The sequence below is a fragment of the Botrytis cinerea genome, chromosome 7 (genome assembly GCF_000143535.2).
Source record: "Botrytis cinerea B05.10 chromosome 7, complete sequence".
Classification (NCBI taxonomy): domain Eukaryota; kingdom Fungi; phylum Ascomycota; class Leotiomycetes; order Helotiales; family Sclerotiniaceae; genus Botrytis; species Botrytis cinerea.
The window spans coordinates 2,385,149-2,411,121 of record NC_037316.1 but is presented as its reverse complement, the minus strand read 5'-3'; the positions used below and the strand labels follow the sequence as shown (position 1 = coordinate 2,411,121).

Below are 25,973 nucleotides of genomic sequence, written 5' to 3'. Positions count from 1 at the left end.
CATCACATCATATTGCATCATATAATCAATCCACCACCCACCACGAAATTCACCCAATGTAAAAGAAAGAGAACAGAAAAATAGAGAGGAACATAAGACGAACATAAGATGAAGAAATAATATATATATATATATGTACACGAGTATATATATATATGAATATTGATCATAATCATAATTAACCATTACCTAACTAATCTATATGCATGTATCCCTATATCACCATATCTCTATTTATGAACAATCATTCATTAATGAATTAGTAGGCCAGTCGTAGCCCGTTTGATTCCACGCCTATTGGATTGTGAAGAGTGAGTTGTTAGCTATTTGTTCTATTTTATTCTGTTCGTCGTATTGATGTATTGATTTATATATACTGAAATTTTGCACTTGCATGCATGTATGTATACATACACGCGTGTGCGCGTGCTTGAAAAGGGGGAAGGGGAAGGGAAGAAGGGAAGAGAAGGGGGAAGTCACTGGGGGAAAAAAGAGAGAGAAAAAAAACATACCGTCAAATTCGCATTCCGATACGCAACCGGATGATTCTCAATATACTCCGTCGTTTCCCAACCCACTGGATCACACGTCACGCTCTCCTTTCCCTCGCGCTGATAGATCCTCACATAATCCACATGCATCGTCGTTGGGAATCTCAGATCCCCAAGTAAAATCTGACTCCACGAGCCGCTGATGCCCAGATTAAGAATCACACTCATGGGTTCCTCGCTTATGAGTCTCTGCGCTACATTTCCATTTTGACCAATGGCGCGTCCGTCCATCATGAATGTTTGTTCGTCGCCTACGAACCAGGCAATTTTGCCGGTGGAGGACACGCCGGGTGTGTATTCGAATGCGTATTTTTGGTATTGGAGTCCATCGTACCAGTTGTTGTTGAGGAGGGTAGTGCCGGAAATAGCTTGTTGGAAAGGACCGCCGCAATACGAATTCATATTTGTGGTGTTGTAGTTTGGGATTTGAAGAAATGCGTGATTTGGACGATACAAGACGTCAAAGGGAGCGACTTGGAAACTTTGAGTGACGACTCCAATACGATTATTGGGGTCGACGCTTCCTTCTAGAACGTCTATTTCTGGGGCTCCGCGACCTGTTCCGGGGGTTGGATGATCTTGGCCTTTACAAGTGCATGAGTTGAGTTTCTGACCTGGAAGCTCGGAGAGTCCATCAGGAGAGGATTGGTTGGGGGTAATACCGTAATCGCAGGAGTTGTAGGTGTAAGGCCATACGCCTTCGGTAGTAGCTTTGTAACCTGGACGACCCAAATTACCCATGGACCAGACACCGGGCCAGAGACCAGGAACTGCCGAGGGACCTGGGAGGGAGATAGATACTTCGAGAATACCGCCTTTGAAGCAAAGTTGGTTCCAAGAGTTAAGCATACCGGATTGGTATCCCAGGTTATGGTTTGCAAAGGCATCCATGCGTAATTGAAGAGTACCTCCTCCAGTTGTGGCGGCTACGGGATCTATAGGAGTATTAGCATGTGGACATTGAATACTATCTTGCAATATGAAGTCCAGGACAGCATGCATCATTCCGAAGACATGGGAACCAAATCTGACATGCTCATCATGCATGCCAAGAACCCCACAACCTTAAATCCACCTCCATTTCTCGGCTCTTCTCTCACCCCCTCTCTTCCCCTTAACCTTCGCCAAATCTCCAAATCCAAAACTCAAGCCATCTTCTCCCATAACCTCCACCCGAAACAAAAAGAAAATTTCAAAAACTCACCATACCACTCCATATCCTGTGTAGCTCCATACCAAATATTGGGCGCCGTCCAAAATGGATCATCCCCAGGATAAAAAGTTCGATTATTATTATTAAACTCGTCCGAGAAAACTAGATTGAGGGTTTCTCCATTGAATGTTGACTTTCTGGTTCTCGAAGCCTGGGGTGTATCGGGATCGATCAGAGTTGTGCGAACATTGCGCAGAAGGGGGTAAGTTCTCTATTTGGGGAGTTAGTGTGGAAGAATGATGAGGCAAAAAGGGTAGAGATTGAGAGTAGACAAAATGCAAGACAAAAGAAGATGAAACTAACATTATTAACATGCGCCCACTCCGGTCCATAATCCACAAATTTCCCACCACCTGCCCCCGCCCCCCAAACCTTCGTCGTAAAAGTTAATACCGGCAACAAGATAAAAACACAAAGTAATCCAATAACCATTAAGACCCCTCCAATAGCATTTATCAAACTTTTCTTTTCCATCCACTCATGAAACGTAGGTTTAAAATCCCGATCGTCATTTTCATTCGGCATATGAAGATTATCATCATCTTCAATTTCATCATCATATAGTATAAAACCTTTTTCGCCTCCAAAATAGGGATCGAATGCTGCTACGCGGTCGTCAGGATAACTCCATCTTTCAGGATTATCAATGAGAGCGGCGCTGGAATCGCGAAAGGGGTTTCGGGGTATAGTAGAAGATAAGGAGTCGGATGATGTAGATGCTTCAGATATAAAAATCGGGCCGGGTATATATGGCTCTGGGCCATATGAAGATTGAGTGCGAGAATTGGGATAGCGGGAGTAATCATGGCCTAGATCTTTTAATCCTTTTGGTGTACCCGTTCTCGATATATCTCCAGTCTGTAAACCAATTCCTGCCAACTCTGATTTTTGTCTTAGGAGTTGTTGCGGAGAACTAAGGCCCTTTCCTCTCTTATTTGTATTTCCATTATTCTGTGTATTGGTGTTCGAATTTGTGGCTGTAGGAAGAGGTAGATCTCCAGAGGAAGAAGAACCTGCGGGTGAAACCGTACCACCTATTAAACCACTTTTTCTTTCGTCGCTACTATTAACTGTCGTTGATGAAGTCGAAGGATTAAGAGGAGACGGTACAACTGGTAAGTATGATTTTCGATTCATGCTCAAATTAGATGCGCGTCGCTCCATGTGTGGAGTATTTGAAAGTCTTCGAGAATCCGGTCTGACAGTATCTGTAGTAGAACTAGGTGAATTCGATGGGCCGAAATTGATATCTGTTGCTAACGACACGTTTGAACGTCCAGCTTGAATCATTTCCATGAGAGGTTGCTGAGAATTGCGCATCTCAACCTTTGCAGGAGGAGAAACTTTTCGTAGTGGTGACATTGTGCGTGGAATTTCCCTCACTTGATTTGTTGAACCAGATACCAAATCTCCAAATATCTCTCAAGTTAATTTCAGTTAAACCAAACTACACACAATAGCAAACCTCGTCAAATCCATATAAAATCAAAACTCCAGCAGAGATTTTCCTCGAGAAATCCTTCATATATCAAATAGTGAATAACCACCCACTTCACTCATGTAACCCAACCCTCACAAGCAAAATGGCATTGCGAATTCGGCGAAGGACACAATCACACAACCCAAAGCAACCTGCCAAGAGCGTGACGTTTTGAATCCGAATATATCTATGAATGTAAATAGAAATTCCGAAAACGACAAAGGAGTTTCTCAAGATCCTATACTTTGTAGATTTCCGGAATTGGCTCTGATGTACTCGAGTATTTTTATCGCATGGAGCGTTGGAATGTGGAGCCAGTGACGGATAAGAGCTACCGGTGGAGAATTTCCCCAGAATTGAAGATCGAGCCTATCGGGACTTCAACGAAAGAGAGAGAATTTATTTATGGAAATGGAAACGATTGAGATGATGTCAATAGTATGTATCGTGTCGAGTACTGACGATAAAGTATCAGAAATACATATGCGAAAGCGACAGTGATGGTGGAGGGGATGTGAAAACGACAGTATTAGAGCGTGGAAGTGGGAGAAGAGGAGAAAGAGGAGGAGAAGGAAGAAGAAGATGAAGAAGATGAAGAAATAAACAAGAAACCAAGATCACGAAACGGAACGAAACGAAACGAAACGAATGAAAAGCACCTCGTAGTCAAATACCTAGCTAGTCCTCGTGTATAGTCCTCGTACCTGCCTACTCACAAGTGCAGGTGCAGGTGTAAGTGTTAAGTGTAAGTGCCAAAGGATAAATTCCAACTCAATGCATACATATATACATACATACATACATACACACACACACACATACATACCTGTATCTGTACCCATCTACCTACCCGTCATTCTCACCACCCACCAATCCCATCTCCATCCCTCCCCTAGCGAGAACAGACTCGCAATGTTGAATATGCATGTGAAAAGCTATCTCTCTTTCTCCCCATCCCCTAGCGTATACTTTTTCCATATCCGACGAATCAAATGCGGGAGGGGATTGGAATTAGTTTTGTTCCTTGGTTTGAGTCGTGCTAGTCCGAGGGTGGGTGGTGTCGTATTGTGTTTAGATGGGTTTATTATATCTGTGGGTATGTGTGTAGGTGTCTAATTGCAAGATGGGAAGGGAATATCGAGAAGTATTGATGAGATATGAGATATTTAGTTATTCGATCAAATATATCATAGATCCATATAATATATATATAAATCTACTCTCGCTGAAAGCATCAATCACTCATTCATCAATCGTGCATCTATCCCACCAACCCAGTGCCTACTCTCCATCTCGTAACCTTTACCTTCCGAGCTCCCCCCCTCCCCGCCCCATCCCATCCCAACGCCACTAACGAACGTTATATTCATCATCTCATCTACTAGTACGCATCTACGCATCTACCCATGTATCCATGTATCCATGTATCCATCCATCCATCCGCCCACAAGACGAGTCTAAACCAACCCACAAACAAACAAACCACCCGAACGAAAAAAAACCTTATCTCCATTCCAATTCCCATTCAATTCCCATCCAATCATACATAATCCAATCTAATACACAATACTCAATACACAACATCTACAACAATACACACAAAGTCCGTACATCCCGCTATCGATTCCGGCACAATCACATACACATCCACATACACATCCAAATACTACATGCATTTCGTTTCATTTCATTTCATTTCACTCTCTTCCCACCATGAGTAATTTTCTGACATATACATATACATATACATACTCCCTAGGTAACTACCAGACACACGCATATATACAGTGCCGATACATACATACATACAAAAACAATATACAATGTACAATATACCAAAACACAACATGCACAAATACGCAAACCTCCTCACCACCACCCACCACCAAGAAGAGACCATTCATCCATCCATCCAACCATCCACATACCGGTACCCAACCAACACTTCACTTCACTTCACTTCACTTCACTTCACTAAGCAGAGCAGAGCAGAGCAGAGCAGAGCATGGCTTAGAAAAGCGAGTACAAACTTTGAATTTTAATTAGCATTTGACTTTAAACTTTTTAATTATTATTTCTCTCGCGCGCGCGCTTTCGCTCGTTCACACAGACATAAACATACATACACACACACGCTTATCATACCATCTCACATGTATGGCTATCCTCCACGCACTCCAAAATGCACAATATGCATATACACATCCTCACATCCTCACATTCTTTCTTGTGCTTTGGCGCTTTGGTGAAGACCATTTATGCGTGTGTTCATTCCAGGTGTCCATAGATCATAATCCATAATCCACCATCCATCATCCATCATTCCTCCCTCGCTCCCTCGCCTATCGAATTTTCATACACTATACACTATACACGTAGTACATACAGACATCTAATGCCATACTCTTCTCCATCTTCATCCCGAGACTGTTGTGTCCATCAGTCAATCATCAATCAATCAATCATCAATCAATCAATCGTCAATCGTCAACCGTCCATTGTATTCCCACGAACCTTCCCTTCCTTCAAATCCATCACTTCTCGTGTCTTGAATTTCAGACCTCTCATTCATTCATCCATTCCCTTTCCTTCCATTCCAATTCTGAGCAATATCGTTATAGAACAAGTCAAACCAATCCCCTAATCTCAAGTAATGTGTTCATTAACTTCCCCCTTTCTTTCCTCTCCTCAAGACCAAAAGCTAATTCATAATCATCATGCTCAACCATGGAATTTCGAGTTCTGTAAATCCGGCCATGATTCCTTAATCCCCTCTTCGGTAGATGCAGATCCGCTCAATTAATAAGTTTGACAAACAACGTGGTTAACCACCTCGTGTAATATCTCTACATATATAGGCCTAATAAGCAGCCAATTAATTAGTAATCGCCAGCTAGCTCTTCTCGTGTCAAGTAAAGTAGCTCAAGGACCATGTCGAGAATCATTACGCGACAATGAGTTTTGTTGACGAACGCCTTCTTGTTCATCATCTTCATTATCCCATCCCAGAACCGACTTCAGCGCATTCAATTCTTTTTGTAGTTGTTGGATTCCTCCTGCCACTCCGCTTAGAACGGTAAAGAATTGTTTTTGTGTACTCTTCGGGGTGTCGCCGATGAGAGACCGTTCTTTCACTGGAGAACCATCAGTTGAAATGGGATATTGAGCCATTTGATTATTGGGGAAATTATGCATCGGTATCGGCTGGGCGAATTGATTATTTGGAGGAGGTGGACCTCCTTGTTGCAAAGCTTGTTTGATCGCAGGAGTTTCGTAAAATCGTGGTCGATGCAATACTATTGGTGCTGCTCGTGACTGCTGTCCATTTGCGCCTGGTTCGCCTTCATCCATATTTCCTTGATCGAGTTCTTCGCGGGCAATCTGAGCTTGTAACATGGAATCCAATTCTGCCTCTTGAGCTTCCTTCAATCCGGGCGTCCTTAATGGTGGTCGTGGTATGGATGGCAGAGGTGGGTATGGACTGACATAATGACCTGGCGAATTGAATTTACTGAATATGCTATTCTCCTCTTCAATCGTTGGCTTTTCGAATTCGGATCGCTTTCGCTTGGTGGAGAGGTCGACTTTTTCCGTGTATCTTAAAGCTCTGGCATCTTGATCCCCTACAATTGTAAACCCCAAGAGTTAGTAAAAGTATTCTCACCAGATGAGATCAGAAGGCAGAGGGTGTAAATACCCAGATTTTTTATTCTCAAGCTGCATTTATTCCCTTTACTCGTGAAAATACAAGTCGCGCAAGCTCCTTGAAACCATTCTTCCAACACAATACAGTGAGAGAACCGACCATAGCCCTGTTTACAATGCGAACATGGGTTGGTCATTATTCTTCCTCTAGTAGCCACCATACATGCACCTCTCTGCTGAACGCGTTGACTCTCGGTCGATCTTTCCGGTGGTAATTCCTGGTCTTCGCGCCATGGTAGATCGCGCATTTCGGGTAGAACCTTGATGCGGTCGAGGAAAGTCGGCTCATTTCTATGACTGCCAAAGGAGAAGTACTTGTCGTTTGCATCATCTGCAGAGCTATCTCCCTGGCTTAATTCTCGTCCATTGGCCATTTCTTCGTTCCTACTTTCTAGCGCTTGTCCGTTCTGTGGGTAGTCTTGTCCTAAACCTCTTTCTGGCGTCTCGCTCATCTCTGTGTCATCCACCATATCCATTCTGGACGAAGGCGCCCTATGTCTCCTGGGACGCATGTTTTTGTCCTCCCTTTTTCGTTTTGATTTTCCTTCTGGTGACGGCGAAGTTGAATTTCCTTCAGAACGATTGCGCGGTTCAGGAGTTGGCGCGTTGTCTGCAGTCTGCCGCGTCCAGAGCCCTGGTCCGTTGGCTGAATATCTTGTTTTGGCAGATGCGTTACCTCGGTCGCGAAGTTCCATTTTATATGATGTGGTTTATTAGCTGGCCGGCGGGACTTGACAGCGAGAGATTTTGTTATGTGCAGAGCTAAGTATAACTCATTTGCCTAGCTTGAGGTGGTTAGGCCTAAGCGATAACCTTAAATTTTGCTCTTATCGGTGTGCCTAGGCTCCGAAACCGTACATCTAACTAGAATGACTCGGCAAAGGGTTACTAGACAACAATATGAATTAGATGTAATAAAAAGCATCGTCATGAAATTGATCCCCCAATTCCTTTCTCAACAAAATATAATCCCACAAAGAGTGAATTGAGAAAGTGTTCTGATACAAATTTATCTGTTGAAACCACCTAGGTACCTAGGAATGAGGGGGATTTGATATTTTGATTTCGGGGCACAGCTTGAACGCTCGCATGTTTTCGCTTATGAAGAGATTCTTCACCAAATTAGCTGCTCTCCTACAATGGGCATCTGGAGTTTATTTTGAAGTCTTTTCATAGCGCTTTGGCTGTCATATTATAATCACTGTATCATTCAAATCACCTGTAATATCGTGACATTATTAACAAGTACAACTTCTAAGTTCACGCATTTTTATTGCTATTAGGTTTAATATAGGCTAGTTTACAAATTGTATGTACGCTCATGCCGTAATGCTTGTGAATTTCAGAATATCGTCGAAGCAACGTATCAAATATCATCATCCTCCACACCAAGTGTTTTCTTCAACGCATTGAGCTCTCTCTGGATATTATCAATACCTCCTTGAAGACCACTAATAATTCCCATTAGCTGTAGCTGCTTTCGTTTTGGCAAAGTTTCTATGAGTGGAGCCGCGGCAAAACTTAGTCCATTTGGGGTAGTAACAAAAGTTGGTTGGTATTCTCGTTGTTGACGTTTGTTGCCTGCTTTCTGAGGTGGAGGTTGCGATATAGTTGATCCATTACTCATGATGACTTGTTGCTGGCCTGCGAAGACGCTGGGACTGTGGCTAGGTTGAACTTGAAATTGTGGATGGGGTAGTTGTGGTTGAGGTTGGTGTTGAGGTTGGGGCTGGGGTTGATGTTGATTTTGATGTTGATGTTGATGTTGAGGTTGGGGTTGGTGTTGGGGTTGGTGTTGGACTGGAGGTGGAGGTGGGAATGGAGATTGGTATTGAGCTTGTTGTTGTTGCTGGACTTGGGCCTGAATTTGCTGTTGTTGTACTTGAGCTTGGTGTTGCTGTAGTCTGGTTTGAGGCGGTTGCTGTTGTTCAGCTTGAGGTTGTGGTTGTGGTTGTGGTGGTTGGGCTTGTTTCGGGTCAGATGTATCTTGTTCTTGCTCTGGCTTGGATTGCTGATGTTGTGGTTTTGGTATTTGTGGTCTAGGTAGATTTGGAAATGTAGGCTGGGCTCCCGCTTGGGTTTGGTTGACAGAAGCCCAAGTTGTAGATGCCGGTCTACTCGGAGCTGACTGAGGAGTACTGACACTTGGAGTATTGCTTGCTTTCCTGGTTGGTTCCTTGACAATCGATTCCTTCTCAGCAGATTTGCCAACAGACTTGCGTAAACCGCCGTTTCGAGTGTTGGGTGTGGACGAGTTGCGCGTAGCCATATGAGGAGAATTAACAGGTGCCCAAGAGGTTAAAGATGAACGAGGTGGGCGTCCTCCGCGCGCCTTTGTGGATCCCAAGCCTGTGTCTACTACAGGAGGTTCTTGCCAACCAGTTTGAATTGGCTTTTCTGGTTCTTCGACACGGGCTTTCTTTGCTGGCGGGCCGGAATGATTGTTTTCTTCAGATTTATTTTTTGAACTAGATCTATCTGGCGTCTCTTTGACAGTATTCTTTCCCGATGCTCTCCGTGCACTTGAGGATTCGGGTTCTGGCGTTACGCGAATTCCGTCTTCTGCAGTAAATTCATCGGGTTCGACTAGATAGGTATACAGTTAGTAATTAGTGTTAACTTCTTGCAAAGAAAAACTTACTCTCTTCATTAGTCTTGATGCTGCAACGGTTTGGTCTGCCACTTAATTGACAGCTAGCGCATGCTCCCTTGAAGAATCCTGGCAGTGCGATACATAAGGTGAACTTTCCCCGAGCATTGGCACATGAAAGGCAAGGTTCCTCAACTACATTTCCTCGAGTAGCAAGCAAACAACCAAATCTAATTTGCTTCCTACGGGAATCGCCTCCAGTCTCGATTTCAGAACCTGCTTCAACACCTTCTCTCCAAGGCAGAGTACGTTTTGCAGGCATCATTTGTAATCTTTCCTCCATTGTCGATGAATTCGGATCTCTGAATGAAATTTGATTCAAATACTTTGGAGGTGTGCTGGAGCTATATCGTTTAGATGCTGAGGTGGGCGTCGCGATCGAAGGGTCGTCAGCCAGCTCTGGCTCCGGCGACTCGAGGTTTTGAGGACTGACAACCGCCATTTTGTTTCTAGGTGCGAAATCAATATCAGATCCTATTGATTCGGGTGATGATGGTGCTGCCCATTCATCATCGCCATCTTTATCAACAACGATAGTATCGCTGTCTCGAGATCTTCGTGGGGGCATCTTTTTAAGTCGCGTTGATTGAGACGTAATCGGTCGCGATATTTAAAAATCCCAAGGTGAAATTAGATGGTGCTAATCCTTGTATTGAATATAAATATATGCCGCTTTTATCTCTTATCGGGAATGCACGTCAGGTTGGAAAATTGTTGGAATGGTTCAAAGTGAGATTGGATATAATTGAAGAATTTTTCGTGTAGACAACTATAATGAATATAAAAAGCGTCGGGTAATGTGAATGATTCACAGCTGAGTACAGCACAGCATGGGCAGGTTTTATCTACTTGGTCGGTAGATATTTTAGTTCGGAATTAGTTCTTTTAGTACATCCTCTATTAGGTAAAGGTCTAGAAGTCTATCCATCGCCAAAACTGATAACCCAGAAAACTAATTGCCTTGATCGGCGATTAATGGATCTATGATACGATTTTCTTCTGAAGTGAAGTGAATAGTCTCTTGTATTTCTATATTTTTGGGCGCGTGATACGCTCGCTATGCTTACAATGCGTCATTTCTCTTATGATATGGCATAGGTAGTCTGATCTAGACTATCCTATGCTGATATGTTACGTTCGGCTGTAATACGAATGTACAACAGGCTGTCTACTTTTTCTTGGCCTCCTCCTTGGCCAAGACCAATTGGTCTTTTTCATCCTTCATTTTTCTTTTAGCTTCCAGGTCGTTTTCTACTTGCCATACTGCTCGATCAAGCTCCATTTGCAACTCTGGTATGTCTAATGCTTTGGCAATTTCCTCCCCATCAGAAGCGTGAAGTAGCATGGTCTCAACATCCGATACATTCGAATTTGATGATAGTGTATCAGCCGCACTTTTCGAATCGGAGAACGGAATCTTGTTCCTCAAATACAACTCGTCTAATATCTTGGATGGCTTTGGGGCAAGAAGATTTTCCTTCAAAAGAAAGTCGATGTGCTTAGACCCTGCTAGCGCTTTCCAATGGCTATATGCACGAAAGCATAGATAGAAGAAAGGTAAATTCGGGATACTGAGTGATGTTAGCTTCCGAACATTAGCGGTGAGGCTATAGCTGTACTTACATGGGAACAAGCGCGAAGGGAGCAACCACGGGCATTCCAATGATTGAGCCCCATAGCCTCGTCTTGTGAAGTTGTCTTCTCTCTGTGCCAAGTATTTGCAGGATTTTCGATATGTTTTCCTGAGGAAGAAAATTTGAGGGAAATGAGATCTCAACTTTCTCTTTGTCGCGCAGTTCTTCTGCTCGCCTTCGTTTGGACAGGGGAGGAATCGATTTTAAACCCCATTCCTCATATGGTATTCTTTGCAGAGCCTTGTTTCCAAATTCAACCACTTTCTTCTGCCACCCTGATTCCTTCTTCTCCCAGCTACTCCAAAGATTATTCGCCTTCGTAGTTGTTTTATCTAGAAAGGAAACCTCGTTTGTAGTGGTAACATTGAGTCGCTGGCAGTAGATGAGGGTTCGCCGCGTGGAGATGGGAAGCAGGTAGAGGCGCATAGTTCGTTCTTCGTGGAGCAGAAAATTCGAGGGAAATTTTATGCAATCATACAATTCTGCTTCTCGAGAGAGGTATTATGTCGTACAAAATCGTTAGGCGTTAGGCGTAAATGGTCGTTATTCGTCTGCTCGTGAGATGGTATTTGTTACTTCAATTGCATCGGAGCATGTGTGGTGGCTGTGATGAGAAGATGGCGATGGTTAAGTGAGTACCTTTTTGTACTTCTTTCTTTCTTTCTCTCTTTGCCTGCCTGATTAGATTACCGGTAGATAAACATCGAGCTACCAAAAAAACGCAAAAATCGAAAACCTTTTTGCCTGGATTCATGGAGGCTGAGCTAAGGGAAGATCCATTTTCACTTGTAGGTAGAATGACGCATGAGAATAACCTTGAATACTTGGTGAATCAATGCCTAGTCCGAATCCATGGAGTCGAACAGCTTCCAAGTGGGGGAGAAGAAAAGATCGATCTAGATAGATAGACAGATAGATAGGTAGGTAGGTAGGTAGGTAGGTACCAGGTGGGTGGGTGAGGAGTGAGATGATAGGCTCGATAGATATTTTGCGCGTCTGGGTGGGAGGGGAGGGGAGGCGAGGGGAGGGGATGGTGGGCGAAGATTCACAAATACGACGCAATGCAAGTAATATCTACCTACCGCGCCTACTCCATATATAATGCCACGTGAGGATCGCCCTGGATGCGCAGCAGGTCGTGCTGTACCTCCTATGTGCCGGAATGCCATGAATCCCGCGAATATCGCGAACAGATGTGTGTATACGAGATATGCATGCTGGGGATATGTGCCAGGTATACATATCCATACACACGCACACACGCACACACGCACACACTCACACTCACTCACACACACATACACACATCCAAACAACACTCGCCCGCAGTCGAACGCTCCTGGTCTGGCATGCAATCCTGGTGGAGCCGTAACCTCCCCCATGTTTCCAAAATCCAATTTATACCTTGCCATTGTCTTATTGTCATCACTCTCGTCCTTACTATTGTGGCTTGCCCCTTGCTCTCCCATCTTCGCATCGTTTCGTTTATGGCAAGAATCCATACAATCCCTTAGATGTTCAGTGGGCTTGTGTGGTCCTCCGTAGATCATTTAATCTTTTATTCATAGCTACAGAATTGCAACGACCAACTCTAATCTTAACTAACCGCGAAACAAACATCCAAAATTTCAATCCTAAATTCCTCTTGTCGCTTTCTTCGATTCTCTCTTCTAATTCATTATTCATTCGTTCACTCATTCGCTCATTCGCTCAAATTCTTTTTTCCCCTCCGTTCCCTCAATTTCCTTTCTTGTCATCTTCCATTCACAGCTAAAGCTAATTCTTGTTTTAATTCTTATTACGAAGGGGCAGCAATGCAGGAATAGGAGAGGGGCCGACCGCGATTGAAGCGTCGTTCAGAGTTGCTCCATCGCGTGTTAGCACTTGAAAGAATTGCAAGAAGTGTCAAAAATTTCATCGTCTTAACGCTGCGACACACGAATCGGGGGATATCCCAGTATTATGGCAACATCAGATAGATTGCCACGGACCACACCAGGCCTGGGACTCCCATTCGAAGCATATAATAATACTTTTCAACATGATTCCCTTACAGTCCCACATCAGTTCTCGGATTCTGCGAGCGTCGGGTCGTCGGAGAATGTTGCCATGAAAGGGAAAAAGAGAGCTGGTTCTCAGCATGTCATTCGACCCAAGACCTACTCGTCCGCCTCGTATAGGACCTACAGTACGCAAAACACACAATCGACAACGAGCACGCATGCACAGAACCGAGCTGCTCAAAGAGAAGTTCGTTCACTTCCTTGTAAGTTATTGGCCCACAGTCGAGTTCTCGACCTGAGCTTACCTGTCAAAAGCCTGGATAGATTCATATGAAGAGAATGACAATCTAGCATCGCTGCAGCCCAAAAGAGTTTCCACCCCGTCGAGGATACATCCAGCACAGCATAATTCTACGCCGACTCAATCTTCGCAAAGAATATCTCTCGATGGATATGTTGACTCCGATGATGATACGTACAATGCCATAAGCGACAAGAAAGTAGAGACGGGTTTCTTTGGAGGTTTGCGCGAACCGGTCAGAGGTAGGAAATGGGACCATGCTAGAGATGCGGAACCTGTCATTGTTAAATCTGGGGTACAACCAAATGCAGCTGTATGGCGAACCTTTATCAAAGCATCGTCGTATGGTGTACCTGAAAGAGAGGATCGCAAATTAGTCGATCAATCATTTTTAGATAATCTAACTCCTGGTTACAATAGACCATGGTGCGGGGATCTCGAGAAGGGTGAAGGTGACGATGATGATAACATTACATCTCTCATATACAACAAAAGGAAACGGGAAACCTTTTTGAGACGCGTGCAGGTAAGTTCCACATTCTACTTTTGTGGTGGACGATTGGCTAACGGTATCTAGCAAACCATTCTTATGAACCCTTATGTTCCCCTTATTTTTCGACTTATCGTGCTTATAACTTCAATGATCGCTTTGAGCATTGCAGCCTCGGTTCATCATCTCTCGAATAAATACTCCTATTCTCAAAGTCCATCTACAACTATGGCAATCGTAGTAGATGTGATTGCAATTCCGTATACTCTCTACATGACCTGGGATGAATATACGGGTAAACCGTTAGGCCTTCGAGCACCGAAAGCCAAAATTCGACTCGTTCTTTTAGATCTCTTTTTCATCATTCTCGAGGCTTCTAATTTGACATTAGCTTTTGATGCGATATCAGATGACAGTGGGAGCTGTAAAGTCGGAAATACAGGATATAATGGTGTGGTATGTCATAGAGCTAAAACACTCTGTGCCATAATAACTATAGCATTGCTCGCGTGGGGAATGACTTTTGCAGTCAGCATATTCCGGTACGTTCCTTCGTTTGAGATGTATAGTCTTTCATTGTTACTAATGCTCTATCAGGCTTGTAGAAAGGGTGGGCGGTCGAGAAGAGCCCGAATGAGTACATACAATCTCCGTCTCTTCAGACAATATTTTTTCTTTAGTAAATATGGGCCAATCGAAGGCAAGGCGTTGGGTACATGTCAGTTGGGTTGAAAAATAGAAAAGCAAAATTTGTACATTTGGAATTGTTTATATGTCAGCGAACACTGAGACTTGAAGCTACTCTCATCGTCTCAACACTAATGCGATAATAGGAGTAGATGAGGGCGCCTTTTTTCCTTTGTTATATCATCATTTAGATATAGATCTAAAGCATGCGAAAAGAAAGTATATTTAAACGCCAATCAGGATGTTTTAAGCCACGAACGCCTATCATTCATTTCGTCCACATACGACTAAATTCGTCATACATATATTTGAGGTCTAACGAATGAAGTGTGTTGGACAAATCTGAAAATGTTTCTACAGCTTGAATGGCTTCGTCTATTTGAACCCGTCGCTGCTTTCTTCGCAAACAGCTTCCTTGCACCAGTTTCATGCATGTGCCATTATTTGTAGGCCTCGATGAATGATGAGATGAGCAGCGCAGAGAAACTAATAAGTAACTCTTCCCGGCCCCGATGTAAATGGCATTCTGCACGGTTCTTCCTTCCTCATTCTAGTATTTAGAATTGCATTTAAAGTCACATAGCTATTTCCAATACTAATCCGGTATAATCCCCCAAAAGCTTTAGCAAGCACAGTGATAGTTCTAGATCACATTTTCATGCATTAGTCGACCTTACGTAATCTAGACCGCATGTATACCCCAGCATTCTGCATGCAGCTTGATGGCGATCAAATTTCTAGAAAGCTATCCTCTCACTACAGAGACTTGATCTACTTCACCCCCTCTTCGCTCTTTTGTGTGCTTATGCTGATTTCAGTTGACGGCTTTTAATCTTCAAGGTATCCGGATTCTGAAGCTTGAGAGAAGTACGAGTATATCAGCGCAATTCACCGTTTCTGTCTACACAATCTAGGTTAAGCTCGGTGGACTGCCAAGGAACAAAGACATTGGCCGATATCAGTTTGAGTGCTTGAATAAATATCCGGGCAGAGAAAACAAGAGAGAAAGATTGGAGTCTGCCCTTTCAAATCATTCAATTACAAAATCCGCCAGTCAATAACAACGAGCGCGACTACTTGAGGGGCACGACGGGGACCAGAGACATGATGATCTCGCTCGATAAACCATGACAATGGCGGGCGACAATTCCGACGCCAGCTCCATGAACAATGGCCACACTATGCCCAACAACCGTGATAAGAGTATTCGGCTCACTCCGAACACTAAACTATCAGGGCCAGGTCTACTCAGAATTGGGAGATTCAAATTTAGAGCAAAGACGGATGATTTACCACAGTTCGTTGTGTTCATCTTCTTGATTCTATTTTATATACTAACCTGTGACCCAATAGAGATTGGTGGGTTGCATCAACTGCATTTCCTCTCATAGCTGCCACAATTGGACCCTTGGCAAATGTTTTATCAATTTCCGCTCTGGTTACGAAGTGGAGGGCTGATCTACCCGATGATGGTCAATTGCCATTTGGTGCTGACGAAAATGGCGTTGGCATACCTGATCCAAAATGGTGGGAGATCTCTGAAAAAAAACTCATGGATGTTACTAATTTGAGATTCAAGGGAGATCATCCTAAATGCTATTTCTCTTGGATGTGGGTTTGCTGGCAATCTTTTCTTGCTCCTGAACTTTATGCGCAGGGTTAGGTATATCGTCGCATTACCTCTATCGATAATCTTCTGGTATCTGTCTACTGGCATCGTGAGTCTAAGTTCCTTATACTGATTTCAATTCTAACATTCACTTCGTAGCTTATTGGCATCTTATTAGCCATGAACGAGTACGTCCCACCTATTCGTCCTGGTCAAACTTGGTCTCAGGGATTCTGGTCCGCAGTAATGGCAGCTTCATTATATCTCATAGGGTCAATGGTTCTCATGGTCAATATGCTTGGCTATTTCCTTGGGCATTATCCACAACATTTTGAGCTCGACGATGATCAAAGAACTCTGATCTTACAAACTATGATGTTCTTCATATGGTTAGCTGGTGGAGCTGGAGTTTACCAAACAGTCTGTGGCTTTCAATACGCTGATGCTCTCTATTTTTGCGATGTCACCATCTTGACGGTCGGTTTCGGAGATTTCGTACCTAATAACAATCTTGGTCGAGGGCTTCTTTTTCCATATGCTGTTATTGGCATCATTTTCCTTGGTCTTATGATTAATAGTTTGCGCAAATTCGCTTCTGGTATGTCACAGGAGAAGATTGTCAAGCATCATGCAATGCGTCAACAACAAGAAACCTTTGGTCGTTCAGTCACGAACGAGAAAGAGATTCGAGACCGTCTCGGCCTACCACCAAGATCTGACATGCGTCGCCGTAGTGTGGTTGGGGATTATTCTGGAGCTTCCGGGTCAGATTTAATGCGCCGTCCTTCACTTGATCAGTATGGTCATTTTGATATTCAAGGCCAGAACATTACTTTTCATCAAAAGAGAGCCTATTCCTCCGGTGGTCGAGGGGGAGCTGGTCTGACACACAATTCATCCATCCCTCTTAGTCGCGACGCCAAGCTTCATAAACATTCCGAGAATAAATCTTCCCGAGTAAAGCATGCTAAGCGTCAAGAGAAATTAATTTTACTCCGAGAAGAAAAGGATCGTTTTGATGCTATGCGTCAAATTCAGACTAATGTCCGAAAATTCAAGCAATACTACGCACTATCAATGTCTATTTTTGCCTTTTCAATTCTTTGGTGCGGAGGCGCCACTGTATTCTGGAGAGCCGAAAAGCGTGAGCAAGACTTAACATACTTTCAGGCTTTGTATTTTTGCTACGTTTCTCTTTTAACTATTGGTTATGGCGATTTTGCACCAAAATCGAATGCCGGAAAGCCCTTCTTCGTCGTTTGGTCGTTGATTGCAATACCTACAATGACGATTCTCATCTCAGATATGAGTTCTACTGTTATAGCAGCCATTAATCGTGGTACATTTACATTAGCAGATTGGACAATTATGCCCAAAGCGGGGGTTTGGCATGACTTCCTCATGAACCATCCAAGAATACATGCATGGTTATCGAAGAAGACAGATGAGAGAGAAGCCAAAAAACGTATTCGTCATGGTTTCGATGTCCAAAATCCGGATGATAGACAAATGCCTATAGTTGACGACGTCGAACTAGATCCTGAATCCTCTCTCGGTCAGGTTGTTGAGGAAATCGAAGAACCTCCTGAATATACCGAGCATGATCTAGCCCGAAAATTAGCAACAGCCATCAAACGCGTCGCGAACGATCTACGAGCTGACAAACCAAAGAAATACAGTTATGAGGAATGGGTGGAGTTCACTCGCTTAATCAGATTTAGCACGCACAATGCGAAGGAAGTTGAAGAGGAGGAGGAAGATGAGGGATTAGTCGAATGGGATTGGATTGGTGAGGATAGTCCGATGTTAGCGGACGTTAGCGAGAGTGAATGGGTATTAGATCGGCTATGTGAGAGTTTGAATAGGTATACGAGACGACAGGGAAAATTTACGAGAAGGCAGCAGGCTGAGATCGATAGGATAGAGGAGAGTGAGAGGAAACATCTTCATAGGAAGGCAAAGCATGATTTGCATTACCCTGCACATCCGGGGCCGAGGACATCAAGTCCTGTATTAAAAAGGTCGTCGGGGCGGAGTGGGGGCGGAGATAGCTTGAGTGTGAAAGGTGGCTCGGTTGATAATAAGAGGGATGGGGATGGGGATGATGATGGAGATGAAGAGGTAAAACGACATGTTATCTTTATTGATGATGCTGATGATAAGGAAACAGGGAGTCACAACCCACTGAGGGGTAGTGGAGAGGGAAATGGGGGTGGGAGCGGTAGTAAAACTCCTACGAATTCAAGCTCGGATGTCCCTAGAAGTAGCAATGGAGATGGAGACAAAGACAAAGATAAAGATGTGATTGAATTCCTAGGGGGACTAGGTAGAGATTGAGTCTTGGAATGAGAGCATTAAGCGAATTGATAACGAATGCGGAACGTAACGTAACGTAAAGTAGATATTTTTGGTGTGTAACTATTGAAGCGGGTTTCCACTGAGCGCTGCGAATGTATTCTCAGTATTCTTGGGTGGCTGTCTGTATATTTTGGCGTCAGAATTAGGATGAGCTTTTTAGATAGTTTACAGTGTATTGATATTTTTCACGCATTACAATCTCAAATATAGAGGAAAGTCTTCGGGGGTATATAATTTAATCTCGAACGGGTTGTGATGGATTTTGCGATGATGTATGGGAGGGGAAATTAAATGAATGATATATATAGGCTTGGTTAAACATGAGGTTGTGATGGTGAGATATGATATGCAGGAATGTTTTGTGGATGAATGATGGATGGAGTTAGTTGGCTAGTTTTGGAAATTGAAATTCTCGAGAGGTGGTTGGATGGTTGGGTTGGGTTTATTATACATTAGACTCACATATCGTACACGATGCCAATAACATTACAAGGAAAAAAAAAACTCATTTCACATTGTGTAAGGATCGAAAACTCCCTGACACTACTACTAATTTGGTAGTATGAAATAATTTCTAACCATGTCAAATTGCCCCCTATGACCAAGTGATCTTTTGGTGTCCAGTACAATCTGACGAATCTTCGAATTGGAAAGCGTGGAATAAAAAGAAATGGATATCGATTAACCCTTTCGTTTCAGCGCCCCTATGCCTACGCCTATGCCGATTTTCTGTCCCGGTACCCGATAAAATGATGGGGTATTAGGTCTATTAGAAAATATAGCCAAAGAAAGGAAAGATACAAAATGCGAAATAGAAATAGAAATAGAAATAGAAATAGAAATCAGATTTTAAATCAAGACTCCCAGCCCCAAAAAGGTAGCTAGCATGCCCCAAGAAGCGCCCATCTTTGCAACACCATTCGTACCCATCGTGGCAGCGCGCGCAAGACTCTGCGCACTTTTCGCAGCGGAAGCCGTAATTGCATTTGCGGTTCCGTTTGTCGAGGCGGAAGAGCTGGTTTCTCCGGCCATTTTGTCGGTGATGAATTTCGCGGCTGCGGTTCCGTAGGTGGTGACGTAGGAAAGGTGGACTTGGAGGGAGTTGCCTGAGTCGCAGAATCTGTTTGGAGGCTGTGTTAGATTGGATGGTGTGGGTTTTTGAGGGGGTGGTGAATGGATGAGGAGATGGGGGATGAAGAGAGGGTGGAAATGTTAAGGTGGATAGAATGAGAAGATGGGGATGTTGGAGGAGGGAATGACTTACTCATCTTGATTGTCACAATAAGAGACGGTTTTCTCGGTGGGACAGGCGGCAATGTTTTGACGGGCAAAAAGTCCATTGTTCTTGGCAGTTCCGGCGTTGAATGTTTCGGCTGGGACGTGGGATGGATCGCCCATTAGAACCATTGCTACGACTGAAGTTTGTGTTAGCCAAGTTCCCTCTTGAATATTCAAATTGTCAATAAGAAAAGTAACAACTCACCATTACTACTGATGTTCGCCGACAAGGCCTGAGTATTCCCAGCAAACCCCGTTTCAGAAGTCCCACACATGACATCCGCAGCAACTTGCGCACCCTGCGAATATCCCATCACCGCCATCTTACTCCCCGGACACTTTTCCGCATACGCCTGTACCAATTTCTGCATGGCGGCTACGCCCGAAGCTTCGGAGGCTTGGTACTGCGTGAGTGTGGCTGGATACTCCACGGCTTCGGAGTCGGAGCCAGGAAGAGAGGCTTTAACCATGGTGGCTACGGAGCCGATGATTCCCTCGCCAGGGGCTTCGGTAGAGGCGCGTGCAACAATCATGTGGATTGCGCCGGCGGGAACGCAGGCGGAAGAGGTGCTAGAGGTGCTAGAGGTGCTAGAGTTTGCGCGAGGGTAGTGGGGAGAGGATAAGGTGGAGGCGGAGGCTAGGGTTGTGAGGGCTAGAGATAGGAGGATGGATGGGGAATGCATTTTGATTGGATTGGATTGAACTGATAATGAATGGCAATGAGAGAATGGTAGACAGCGCAGCTGTTCCTGGTACTTGTATTTTGAAATGAATGGAGTGAAGATTGATTAACCAACAGATGAATGAATGAATGTATACAAGAATGCTATACTAAGGAATCAATGGGAAATATACATTATATAAGATTTCCTCAGCCCTATAAGTCGACCATTATGAAAGATGGCCCGTTGTGGTATTTTCGTTAAATTTCCGTTTTTGGGATATCTTCACGAATCCTAATTCAGTACGACGTGCCGAGCAGTGGAAACCATCCCGTGTGGTGGCTGAACTCAAGCACTTGTGGTGGATCATCTGTATTCCGGGACATGATCAGACTGAAGAATTTAAGACCAGAGAATCACTTCTGCCGAAATGTTCTCTCGCGATAAACCCCCGATTAGGAAATACCTAGGTGTTATTGTCGCACGAGCCATGGCATGTAGCCACATTACAAGGAAATGCTTTCTTCAATAACGACACGTGATTGAAAATGCCGTGAAACAAATGAAGATGTGAATGCCGTGCGTTTCAATGCCGGTTGTTGTCTGTGCTAGGAGGTTTAGGATTTCAGATGAAGAGTATGAAGAAGAGGGTTTGGATTCAAATGAGCCAATCGCAACTTTGCTTTTCGCCTGGTGGAACATTGATCTCCTTCAAATAAGTTATGAAGATTTGCAAGGCTGTCTAGAAAGGTCGATAATTCCCCTTGTGTACCTACAAATCCCGAGGTTAAATTGACAACATTGCGGATGGGAGGAAATGCTTCCAATGGGAATTTGTGATGTCGGTTTTCACATTAGTGAAGTCAGGTAATCTATTTCAAAACAAGTGGCTGTCAGTCTCATGCTATATATTTGAGATATAGAATCACCAAGCTTTCGGGGAACTCGAAATTTATGTAGCTTTCGCTATCAACGATGTGACTGGCTTTAAGAATGGTGAAATAGGTTATCTGCTTACCCAAAAATTTAATCTAGTCAAGATTTGTGGTGAGCGTCGAGAAACATATGAGTGGTTGTCAACACCATAAACGATGTATTCCACTCTAGTCCAGACGGGAATACAACAGAAAGATCCATGAAGTCCACTTGGATGTGTGTGTAATGGTAGTTTGTTGCGGCGAGCAAAATTGGTGAATTTGACATATAGCATATTGATTATGGCCATGTTAACACCCTTGAGACATTTGCGGAGCAGTCTTTGTCTGATAATTACGTCTAAAACCCCACCAGCATGAGCAAAAATTAAATACATCACCCACGGCAGTTGTTAAACTGTCATTTATATATAAGAACGGTACATCTGGAACTTCCTGTGAAGCAAGCCAAAAAAGTATATCATGATAAGAGGCTCCTGTAAGACTTCCATGGTATATTTGCTTGCACTTATCTCAATTGGACCATGACAAGATAATATCCCGGTTACGAGCATATTAGAGCAAGAGACTTGCAAAGGAAAATGTACTTCCACAGCGTTAACAACACTCGTTTCTTCTGCTCAAAATGCTCGATAGTAGTTTCATTCATCTAATGATGTGCGGCAACCAGATTATCGAAGAACTGTCTTCAATATCGACCAAGCCATTCGAGATGGTGTAGACATAATCGATACAGATAACCTCCCGGGAGCTTGTTGCTGGCTTTTTTACGATTAGATTGTTGAGCCGAGATTAATTTAAAATCTAGCTTAACCTTACTCCGAGCGCCGACGTTGAACTCCGTCACGAACGGTGTTGCTATTCCTCTATCAACTTGTGTCTTCTCGACACATCTTTTCAATATTTCTTATTGTCTTTTTTTGTCCTACATAAAAATTCTCGCTATCTATAATTGTAATGCGATAAGGGTGTAAAGCCCTCTATAAACTCAATATATATGTCGATCCGCAGAGAGAACGGACACGGAGTTGTCCCACGGAGACGAAATGGCAAGCAGCCCGCGTGCGAGCCATGCAGAAAAGCAAAAATTTCTTGTGATCATGGCCTTCCCGTGTGTGATCGATGTAAACGACGGAAATCATCGGCTAAATGTATATACCTCTCAGCGCCTATGACCCGTCGGCTACCCACAGAGGGATCCAATACAAGTAGGGAGCGCGAACAAGCTACCGGTATACTGTCAACCCCCACTCCAACTCCAACGCCTTCTGTTATATCTACACATGATCATCTGCTTTCTCCCGATAGTAGGCCTACAGAACCAGGTAGAATACAATCCGGAGGTTTCTTTGGCCCAACAAACTTCTCCGCTGTATTCGAGGAAAATCGGGAAAATATCGGTAACGATATACAAATTTCCAATGACTCTAGTGCACTTCCATCTTATGACAGTCTCCAGACTCATAATTTTCTGATGCTGCCCGGAAATACATTTGGAGGATCCCCACGAATCCAGCTCGGAATCAAGATATTGCAAAAACTGCCCGACAAACGAACATGTGACCATTTGTTAAAATGGCATTTGGAAAGGATGGGCGGGTGTAGTCCTCATATCCCGAGACAGACTCCAGTACAAATAGCACATTCATTGTGGTCTCAGTGGGGAAAGGAGTTGAAGGAGCCAAGACGTCTCGATGATATAGAAAGTATATCTACGCATTTATGCAGGAACTCCGAACACCATTTACAGGAGGCGGAGGATTATCAACCTTGGTTAGAAGGTATCACGGGAGCTCATATGAGATGGGAATCTGTGGGACTCATATTTGCGGCTCTATGTCGATGTGTTTTGTCACTATCTGAAAGAGATGCCTTCTTCACAACCCAGCCTGGGCAAAGGAAAGATCGAAAACACTTCGCAATGGAGCTAAAAGATTGCATCCAAGCTTGTGTTACATTGTCTAATTACATGGACTACATTAATACCGTCATGGTGGGCCTTTTGACTGAAAATCTTATTATTACTACTGTAATCATGGGCGACGCAAGTTTGATTGTTTGGAGACAGATAGGAGATTTGGTTAGTATGTCAACAGCACTTGGTCTTCATCGCCAACCGGACAATGATGGACCCGTCACATTCTTATCCGAATGTAAAAGACGTTTGTTTACAATAATATTCAATTTCGATAAAAGTTCTGCTCACCTCACAGGTCGTCCGCCAGCATTAAGTTATCGTTATACACGTTTCCGCTTTCCTCTTGACATCGACGATGAAGTATTTGCTCAAGGCCCCGAAGCCCTAAGAAACGCCGCTGAGAAATTAGACGCCAATGGCTGGAATCAAGAAGCCAGAATGACAAATGCAACATATATTCGCGCTCACGGCTATCTTACTATAATCACCGATGAGATCCTCGAATTATCTCTCACTGGCAATATCAGCGATACCCGCATTACCGCTCTTCTAGCCCGTGTGCAAGAGACCTACGATGGTTTCCCTTTTTACACCCACTACCAACCCAGCGACGTATATTCTCCCTCGATATCCGATGATGTACTATGGCGTCGCATCGGTTTACGTCTCACATATCTCGAACACCGACTCACGCTCGAACGACTCGCCCACAAATCTCTCCTTCTCTCCGGACAATCCATGATATCCTGCGCTCTCGAGATGCTCCAACTAACCGTTCTCTTCTGGGTCCAACGCGATCGCTTCGTCGAGCATCATCATGATTACGATTGGATGCTTATGTGTTGGGGAGTTCCTTCCAGCGGAGTCTTATGTGTAGAAATCCTTAAACAGATGAAATCACCTCATGAATCGACGATAAAACTACCGACGTCGGAAATTGTGCAGAATTTGAGTTTGTTAGTTGGCTTTTTCGAATGGATTAAACCGAGTGCGGGGAATTATCTCTTGTGTAGACGTATGAGTAAATTAGTGAAGAGGATTTTAGATCAGATTTTGAATCATCGAGTTAGTGGTCGTGGGAGTTCGCAGGGACAAGGACAAGAGGGGGAGAGGAGTGGAATGGGTTTGGTTGAGGATGGGAATGGTGGGCTGGGAAACGAGAATGGGAATGGGAATGTAGATGTGGGTATGATGGGAGTAGATGATCTAGATGGAATGGGTGATGATGTGGGAACATTTGGGAATCTGGATTGGTTGAATGAGTTAGATTGGAGTAGAGGACCTTGGATGAATCTAGATAGTCTTACATGACCCAAAAATTAGGTAAATGTTAATTTATAACAGTCAAAGATCATCGTAGAGGCTCACGAATTCCAGTATTTCAAGCGAAGAATAAAAATTACATGAACCGGTGTAGATATACCGAGCAAAATTACAATTTCCAGTCCATTCCTGCGAATCCAAGAATGCGAGAGGATAGCATACTAGCTAGGCTAGGTAAGTAAGCACAACTTCTCTAACAGTTCTGTAGAATGAATGAATACTTCTGAGAATTTAAGAATCTTCTAAGATCTCATATCCAATATAAACACAGTGCATATCTATTCGCCTTTCAACAACTCCCATCCAAACATCTCATCCATAAGAGGCCAGCCAAATGAGACGTTCAATCTCTACCGATAGATATATTTACACGAATCAAATTCCGCCTCTCCATTCCACGCACTCACTCACTGTATTTGTTTGTTTGTTTGTTTGTATGTATGTATCAAACCAGAAAAGAATAAAGGAGAATTAATAGAAATTCTACGACTTCTTCATATACTAATAACTAACAACTACTTACTACATATATAATAAATACGTACCTACTACATACATGAGCTATATAAATATCCTCCTCCCTCCTCTTCCCTCTCTCCCTCCCCTAAAAAAGCAAAAGAAACAAAGAAAGAAAAAAAAAAGGGTTCCCTCCGGGATCGAACCGAAGACCTCTTACAAATATGGGCAATAACAACCCAAAGCAAGAATTCTACTAGTGAACCAGAGAACCCTTGTCCCATTCATCTTCTGTTACAAGGTATCTGTGATAAATTGGACTATACGATTTATCTCTTTCTGTAACTGGTAAGTAGGTGGGTGGTGGTTTGAGCTAGAGATTGAAGGGGGGGGGGGGGGGGAGGTTCTTTGTTGGGGAAGAGAGGAGGAAGGACCGGGAAGAGTGGTTTCTTTAAAGGGAATGAGGAGAGTCGGGATGGGATGGGATGGAATGGGGGAGAGTATTGGAGAGAAAGAGGGGTTGGGAAAGATGTTGTATGGAGAAGACTTCTTTGTTGCATGTGGTACGTGACGAGAGGGAAGAGGAAGTGAACAAGATAACATTGGTTAAAGGAATATTACTGGAAGTCAAGAAGAAAGTCGATAATGAGATGATATAAAATATCAATATCTAGTGCGAATTGCTCACATTTAAAATGAAATACTAGAGACCACGTCTTA

General features: G+C 43.5%; 8 protein-coding genes across 10 annotated transcripts; 3 read left to right on the top strand and 5 right to left on the bottom strand.

Annotated features, from left to right (window-relative positions):
* Positions 1-156: 156 nt before the first annotated feature.
* Positions 157-3,379, bottom strand: BCIN_07g06540 (hypothetical protein). The gene is made up of 4 exons (XM_024694245.1): positions 2,068-3,379; positions 1,756-1,975; positions 513-1,486; positions 157-294 (listed from the first exon to the last, which is right to left on the bottom strand). Exons 1-4 carry the CDS (start codon positions 3,124-3,126, stop codon positions 235-237), a joined length of 2,313 nt encoding a protein of 770 aa, XP_024550034.1. The 5' UTR covers positions 3,127-3,379; the 3' UTR covers positions 157-234.
* A 1,871-nt stretch (positions 3,380-5,250) lies between these two features.
* BCIN_07g06530 (hypothetical protein) lies at positions 5,251-7,734 on the bottom strand. Its single transcript, XM_024694244.1, has 2 exons — positions 6,942-7,734; positions 5,251-6,867 (listed from the first exon to the last, which is right to left on the bottom strand). Exons 1-2 carry the CDS (start codon positions 7,642-7,644, stop codon positions 6,167-6,169), a joined length of 1,404 nt encoding a protein of 467 aa, XP_024550033.1. The 5' UTR covers positions 7,645-7,734; the 3' UTR covers positions 5,251-6,166.
* Positions 7,735-8,195: 461 nt separating this feature from the next.
* On the bottom strand, positions 8,196-10,391 carry BCIN_07g06520 (hypothetical protein). The gene is made up of 2 exons (XM_001547678.2): positions 9,591-10,391; positions 8,196-9,535 (listed from the first exon to the last, which is right to left on the bottom strand). Exons 1-2 carry the CDS (start codon positions 10,165-10,167, stop codon positions 8,316-8,318), a joined length of 1,797 nt encoding a protein of 598 aa, XP_001547728.1. The 5' UTR covers positions 10,168-10,391; the 3' UTR covers positions 8,196-8,315.
* A 213-nt stretch (positions 10,392-10,604) lies between these two features.
* BCIN_07g06510 (hypothetical protein) lies at positions 10,605-12,252 on the bottom strand. The gene is made up of 2 exons (XM_001547679.2): positions 11,223-12,252; positions 10,605-11,170 (listed from the first exon to the last, which is right to left on the bottom strand). The coding sequence occupies exons 1-2, from the start codon at positions 11,657-11,659 to the stop codon at positions 10,768-10,770; spliced, it is 840 nt and encodes a 279-aa protein (XP_001547729.1). The 5' UTR covers positions 11,660-12,252; the 3' UTR covers positions 10,605-10,767.
* Positions 12,253-12,503: 251 nt separating this feature from the next.
* On the top strand, positions 12,504-15,032 carry Bcsrf1. Of its 2 annotated transcripts, XM_024694243.1 has the most exons (5): positions 12,504-13,499; positions 13,552-14,063; positions 14,115-14,569; positions 14,625-14,801; positions 14,861-15,032. In XM_024694243.1, exons 1-4 carry the CDS (start codon positions 13,196-13,198, stop codon positions 14,662-14,664), a joined length of 1,311 nt encoding a protein of 436 aa, XP_024550032.1. In that variant the 5' UTR covers positions 12,504-13,195; the 3' UTR covers positions 14,665-14,801; positions 14,861-15,032. The 2 variants fall into 2 exon arrangements, with proteins under 2 accessions (XP_024550032.1, XP_024550031.1); XM_024694242.1 differs by having other exon boundaries at positions 14,625-15,032.
* Positions 15,033-15,399: 367 nt separating this feature from the next.
* Positions 15,400-18,956, top strand: BCIN_07g06490 (hypothetical protein). Its single transcript, XM_024694241.1, has 4 exons — positions 15,400-16,011; positions 16,068-16,241; positions 16,294-16,432; positions 16,483-18,956. The coding sequence occupies exons 1-4, from the start codon at positions 15,842-15,844 to the stop codon at positions 18,658-18,660; spliced, it is 2,661 nt and encodes an 886-aa protein (XP_024550030.1). The 5' UTR covers positions 15,400-15,841; the 3' UTR covers positions 18,661-18,956.
* A 212-nt stretch (positions 18,957-19,168) lies between these two features.
* BCIN_07g06480 (hypothetical protein) lies at positions 19,169-20,971 on the bottom strand. Its single transcript, XM_001547682.2, has 3 exons — positions 20,165-20,971; positions 19,946-20,096; positions 19,169-19,801 (listed from the first exon to the last, which is right to left on the bottom strand). The coding sequence occupies exons 1-3, from the start codon at positions 20,640-20,642 to the stop codon at positions 19,531-19,533; spliced, it is 900 nt and encodes a 299-aa protein (XP_001547732.2). The 5' UTR covers positions 20,643-20,971; the 3' UTR covers positions 19,169-19,530.
* Positions 20,972-22,403: 1,432 nt separating this feature from the next.
* Positions 22,404-24,896, top strand: BCIN_07g06470 (hypothetical protein). 2 transcript variants are annotated; one of them, XM_024694240.1, is made up of 2 exons: positions 22,404-24,797; positions 24,852-24,896. In XM_024694240.1, the coding sequence occupies exon 1, from the start codon at positions 22,554-22,556 to the stop codon at positions 24,783-24,785; it is 2,232 nt and encodes a 743-aa protein (XP_024550029.1). In that variant the 5' UTR covers positions 22,404-22,553; the 3' UTR covers positions 24,786-24,797; positions 24,852-24,896. The 2 variants fall into 2 exon arrangements, with proteins under 2 accessions (XP_024550029.1, XP_024550028.1); XM_024694239.1 differs by having other exon boundaries at positions 22,404-24,896.
* Positions 24,897-25,973: the final 1,077 nt, after the last annotated feature.

Bases quoted from the DNA above. Each gene is read 5' to 3' on its own strand.
- BCIN_07g06540 (XM_024694245.1), bottom strand. From the start codon at position 3,126: ATGTCACCACTACGAAAAGTTTCTCCTCCTGCAAAGGTTGAGATGCGC. The intron at 1,976-2,067 runs GTTAGTTTCATC...CTCCCCAAATAG, and splicing joins AGTGGGCGCATGTTAATAAT to AGAACTTACCCCCTTCTGCG. The intron at 295-512 runs GTATGTTTTTTT...ACAATCCAATAG, and splicing joins ATCGGAATGCGAATTTGACG to GCGTGGAATCAAACGGGCTA.
- BCIN_07g06530 (XM_024694244.1), bottom strand. From the start codon at position 7,644: ATGGAACTTCGCGACCGAGGTAACGCATCTGCCAAAACAAGATATTCA. The intron at 6,868-6,941 runs GTATTTACACCC...TTACAATTGTAG, and splicing joins CTTGAGAATAAAAAATCTGG to GGGATCAAGATGCCAGAGCT.
- BCIN_07g06520 (XM_001547678.2), bottom strand. From the start codon at position 10,167: ATGCCCCCACGAAGATCTCGAGACAGCGATACTATCGTTGTTGATAAA. The intron at 9,536-9,590 runs GTAAGTTTTTCT...ATACCTATCTAG, and splicing joins CATCAAGACTAATGAAGAGA to TCGAACCCGATGAATTTACT.
- BCIN_07g06510 (XM_001547679.2), bottom strand. From the start codon at position 11,659: ATGCGCCTCTACCTGCTTCCCATCTCCACGCGGCGAACCCTCATCTAC. The intron at 11,171-11,222 runs GTAAGTACAGCT...AACATCACTCAG, and splicing joins CCCTTCGCGCTTGTTCCCAT to TATCCCGAATTTACCTTTCT.
- Bcsrf1 (XM_024694243.1), top strand. From the start codon at position 13,196: ATGGCAACATCAGATAGATTGCCACGGACCACACCAGGCCTGGGACTC. The intron at 13,500-13,551 runs GTAAGTTATTGG...ACCTGTCAAAAG, and splicing joins AGAAGTTCGTTCACTTCCTT to CCTGGATAGATTCATATGAA. The intron at 14,570-14,624 runs GTACGTTCCTTC...ATGCTCTATCAG, and splicing joins TTTGCAGTCAGCATATTCCG to GCTTGTAGAAAGGGTGGGCG.
- BCIN_07g06490 (XM_024694241.1), top strand. From the start codon at position 15,842: ATGACAATGGCGGGCGACAATTCCGACGCCAGCTCCATGAACAATGGC. The intron at 16,242-16,293 runs GTGGGAGATCTC...TTGAGATTCAAG, and splicing joins GGCATACCTGATCCAAAATG to GGAGATCATCCTAAATGCTA. The intron at 16,433-16,482 runs GTGAGTCTAAGT...TTCACTTCGTAG, and splicing joins GGTATCTGTCTACTGGCATC to CTTATTGGCATCTTATTAGC.
- BCIN_07g06480 (XM_001547682.2), bottom strand. From the start codon at position 20,642: ATGCATTCCCCATCCATCCTCCTATCTCTAGCCCTCACAACCCTAGCC. The intron at 20,097-20,164 runs GTGAGTTGTTAC...CACAAACTTCAG, and splicing joins GGCGAACATCAGTAGTAATG to TCGTAGCAATGGTTCTAATG. The intron at 19,802-19,945 runs GTAAGTCATTCC...GCCTCCAAACAG, and splicing joins TATTGTGACAATCAAGATGA to ATTCTGCGACTCAGGCAACT.
- BCIN_07g06470 (XM_024694240.1), top strand. From the start codon at position 22,554: ATGTCGATCCGCAGAGAGAACGGACACGGAGTTGTCCCACGGAGACGA.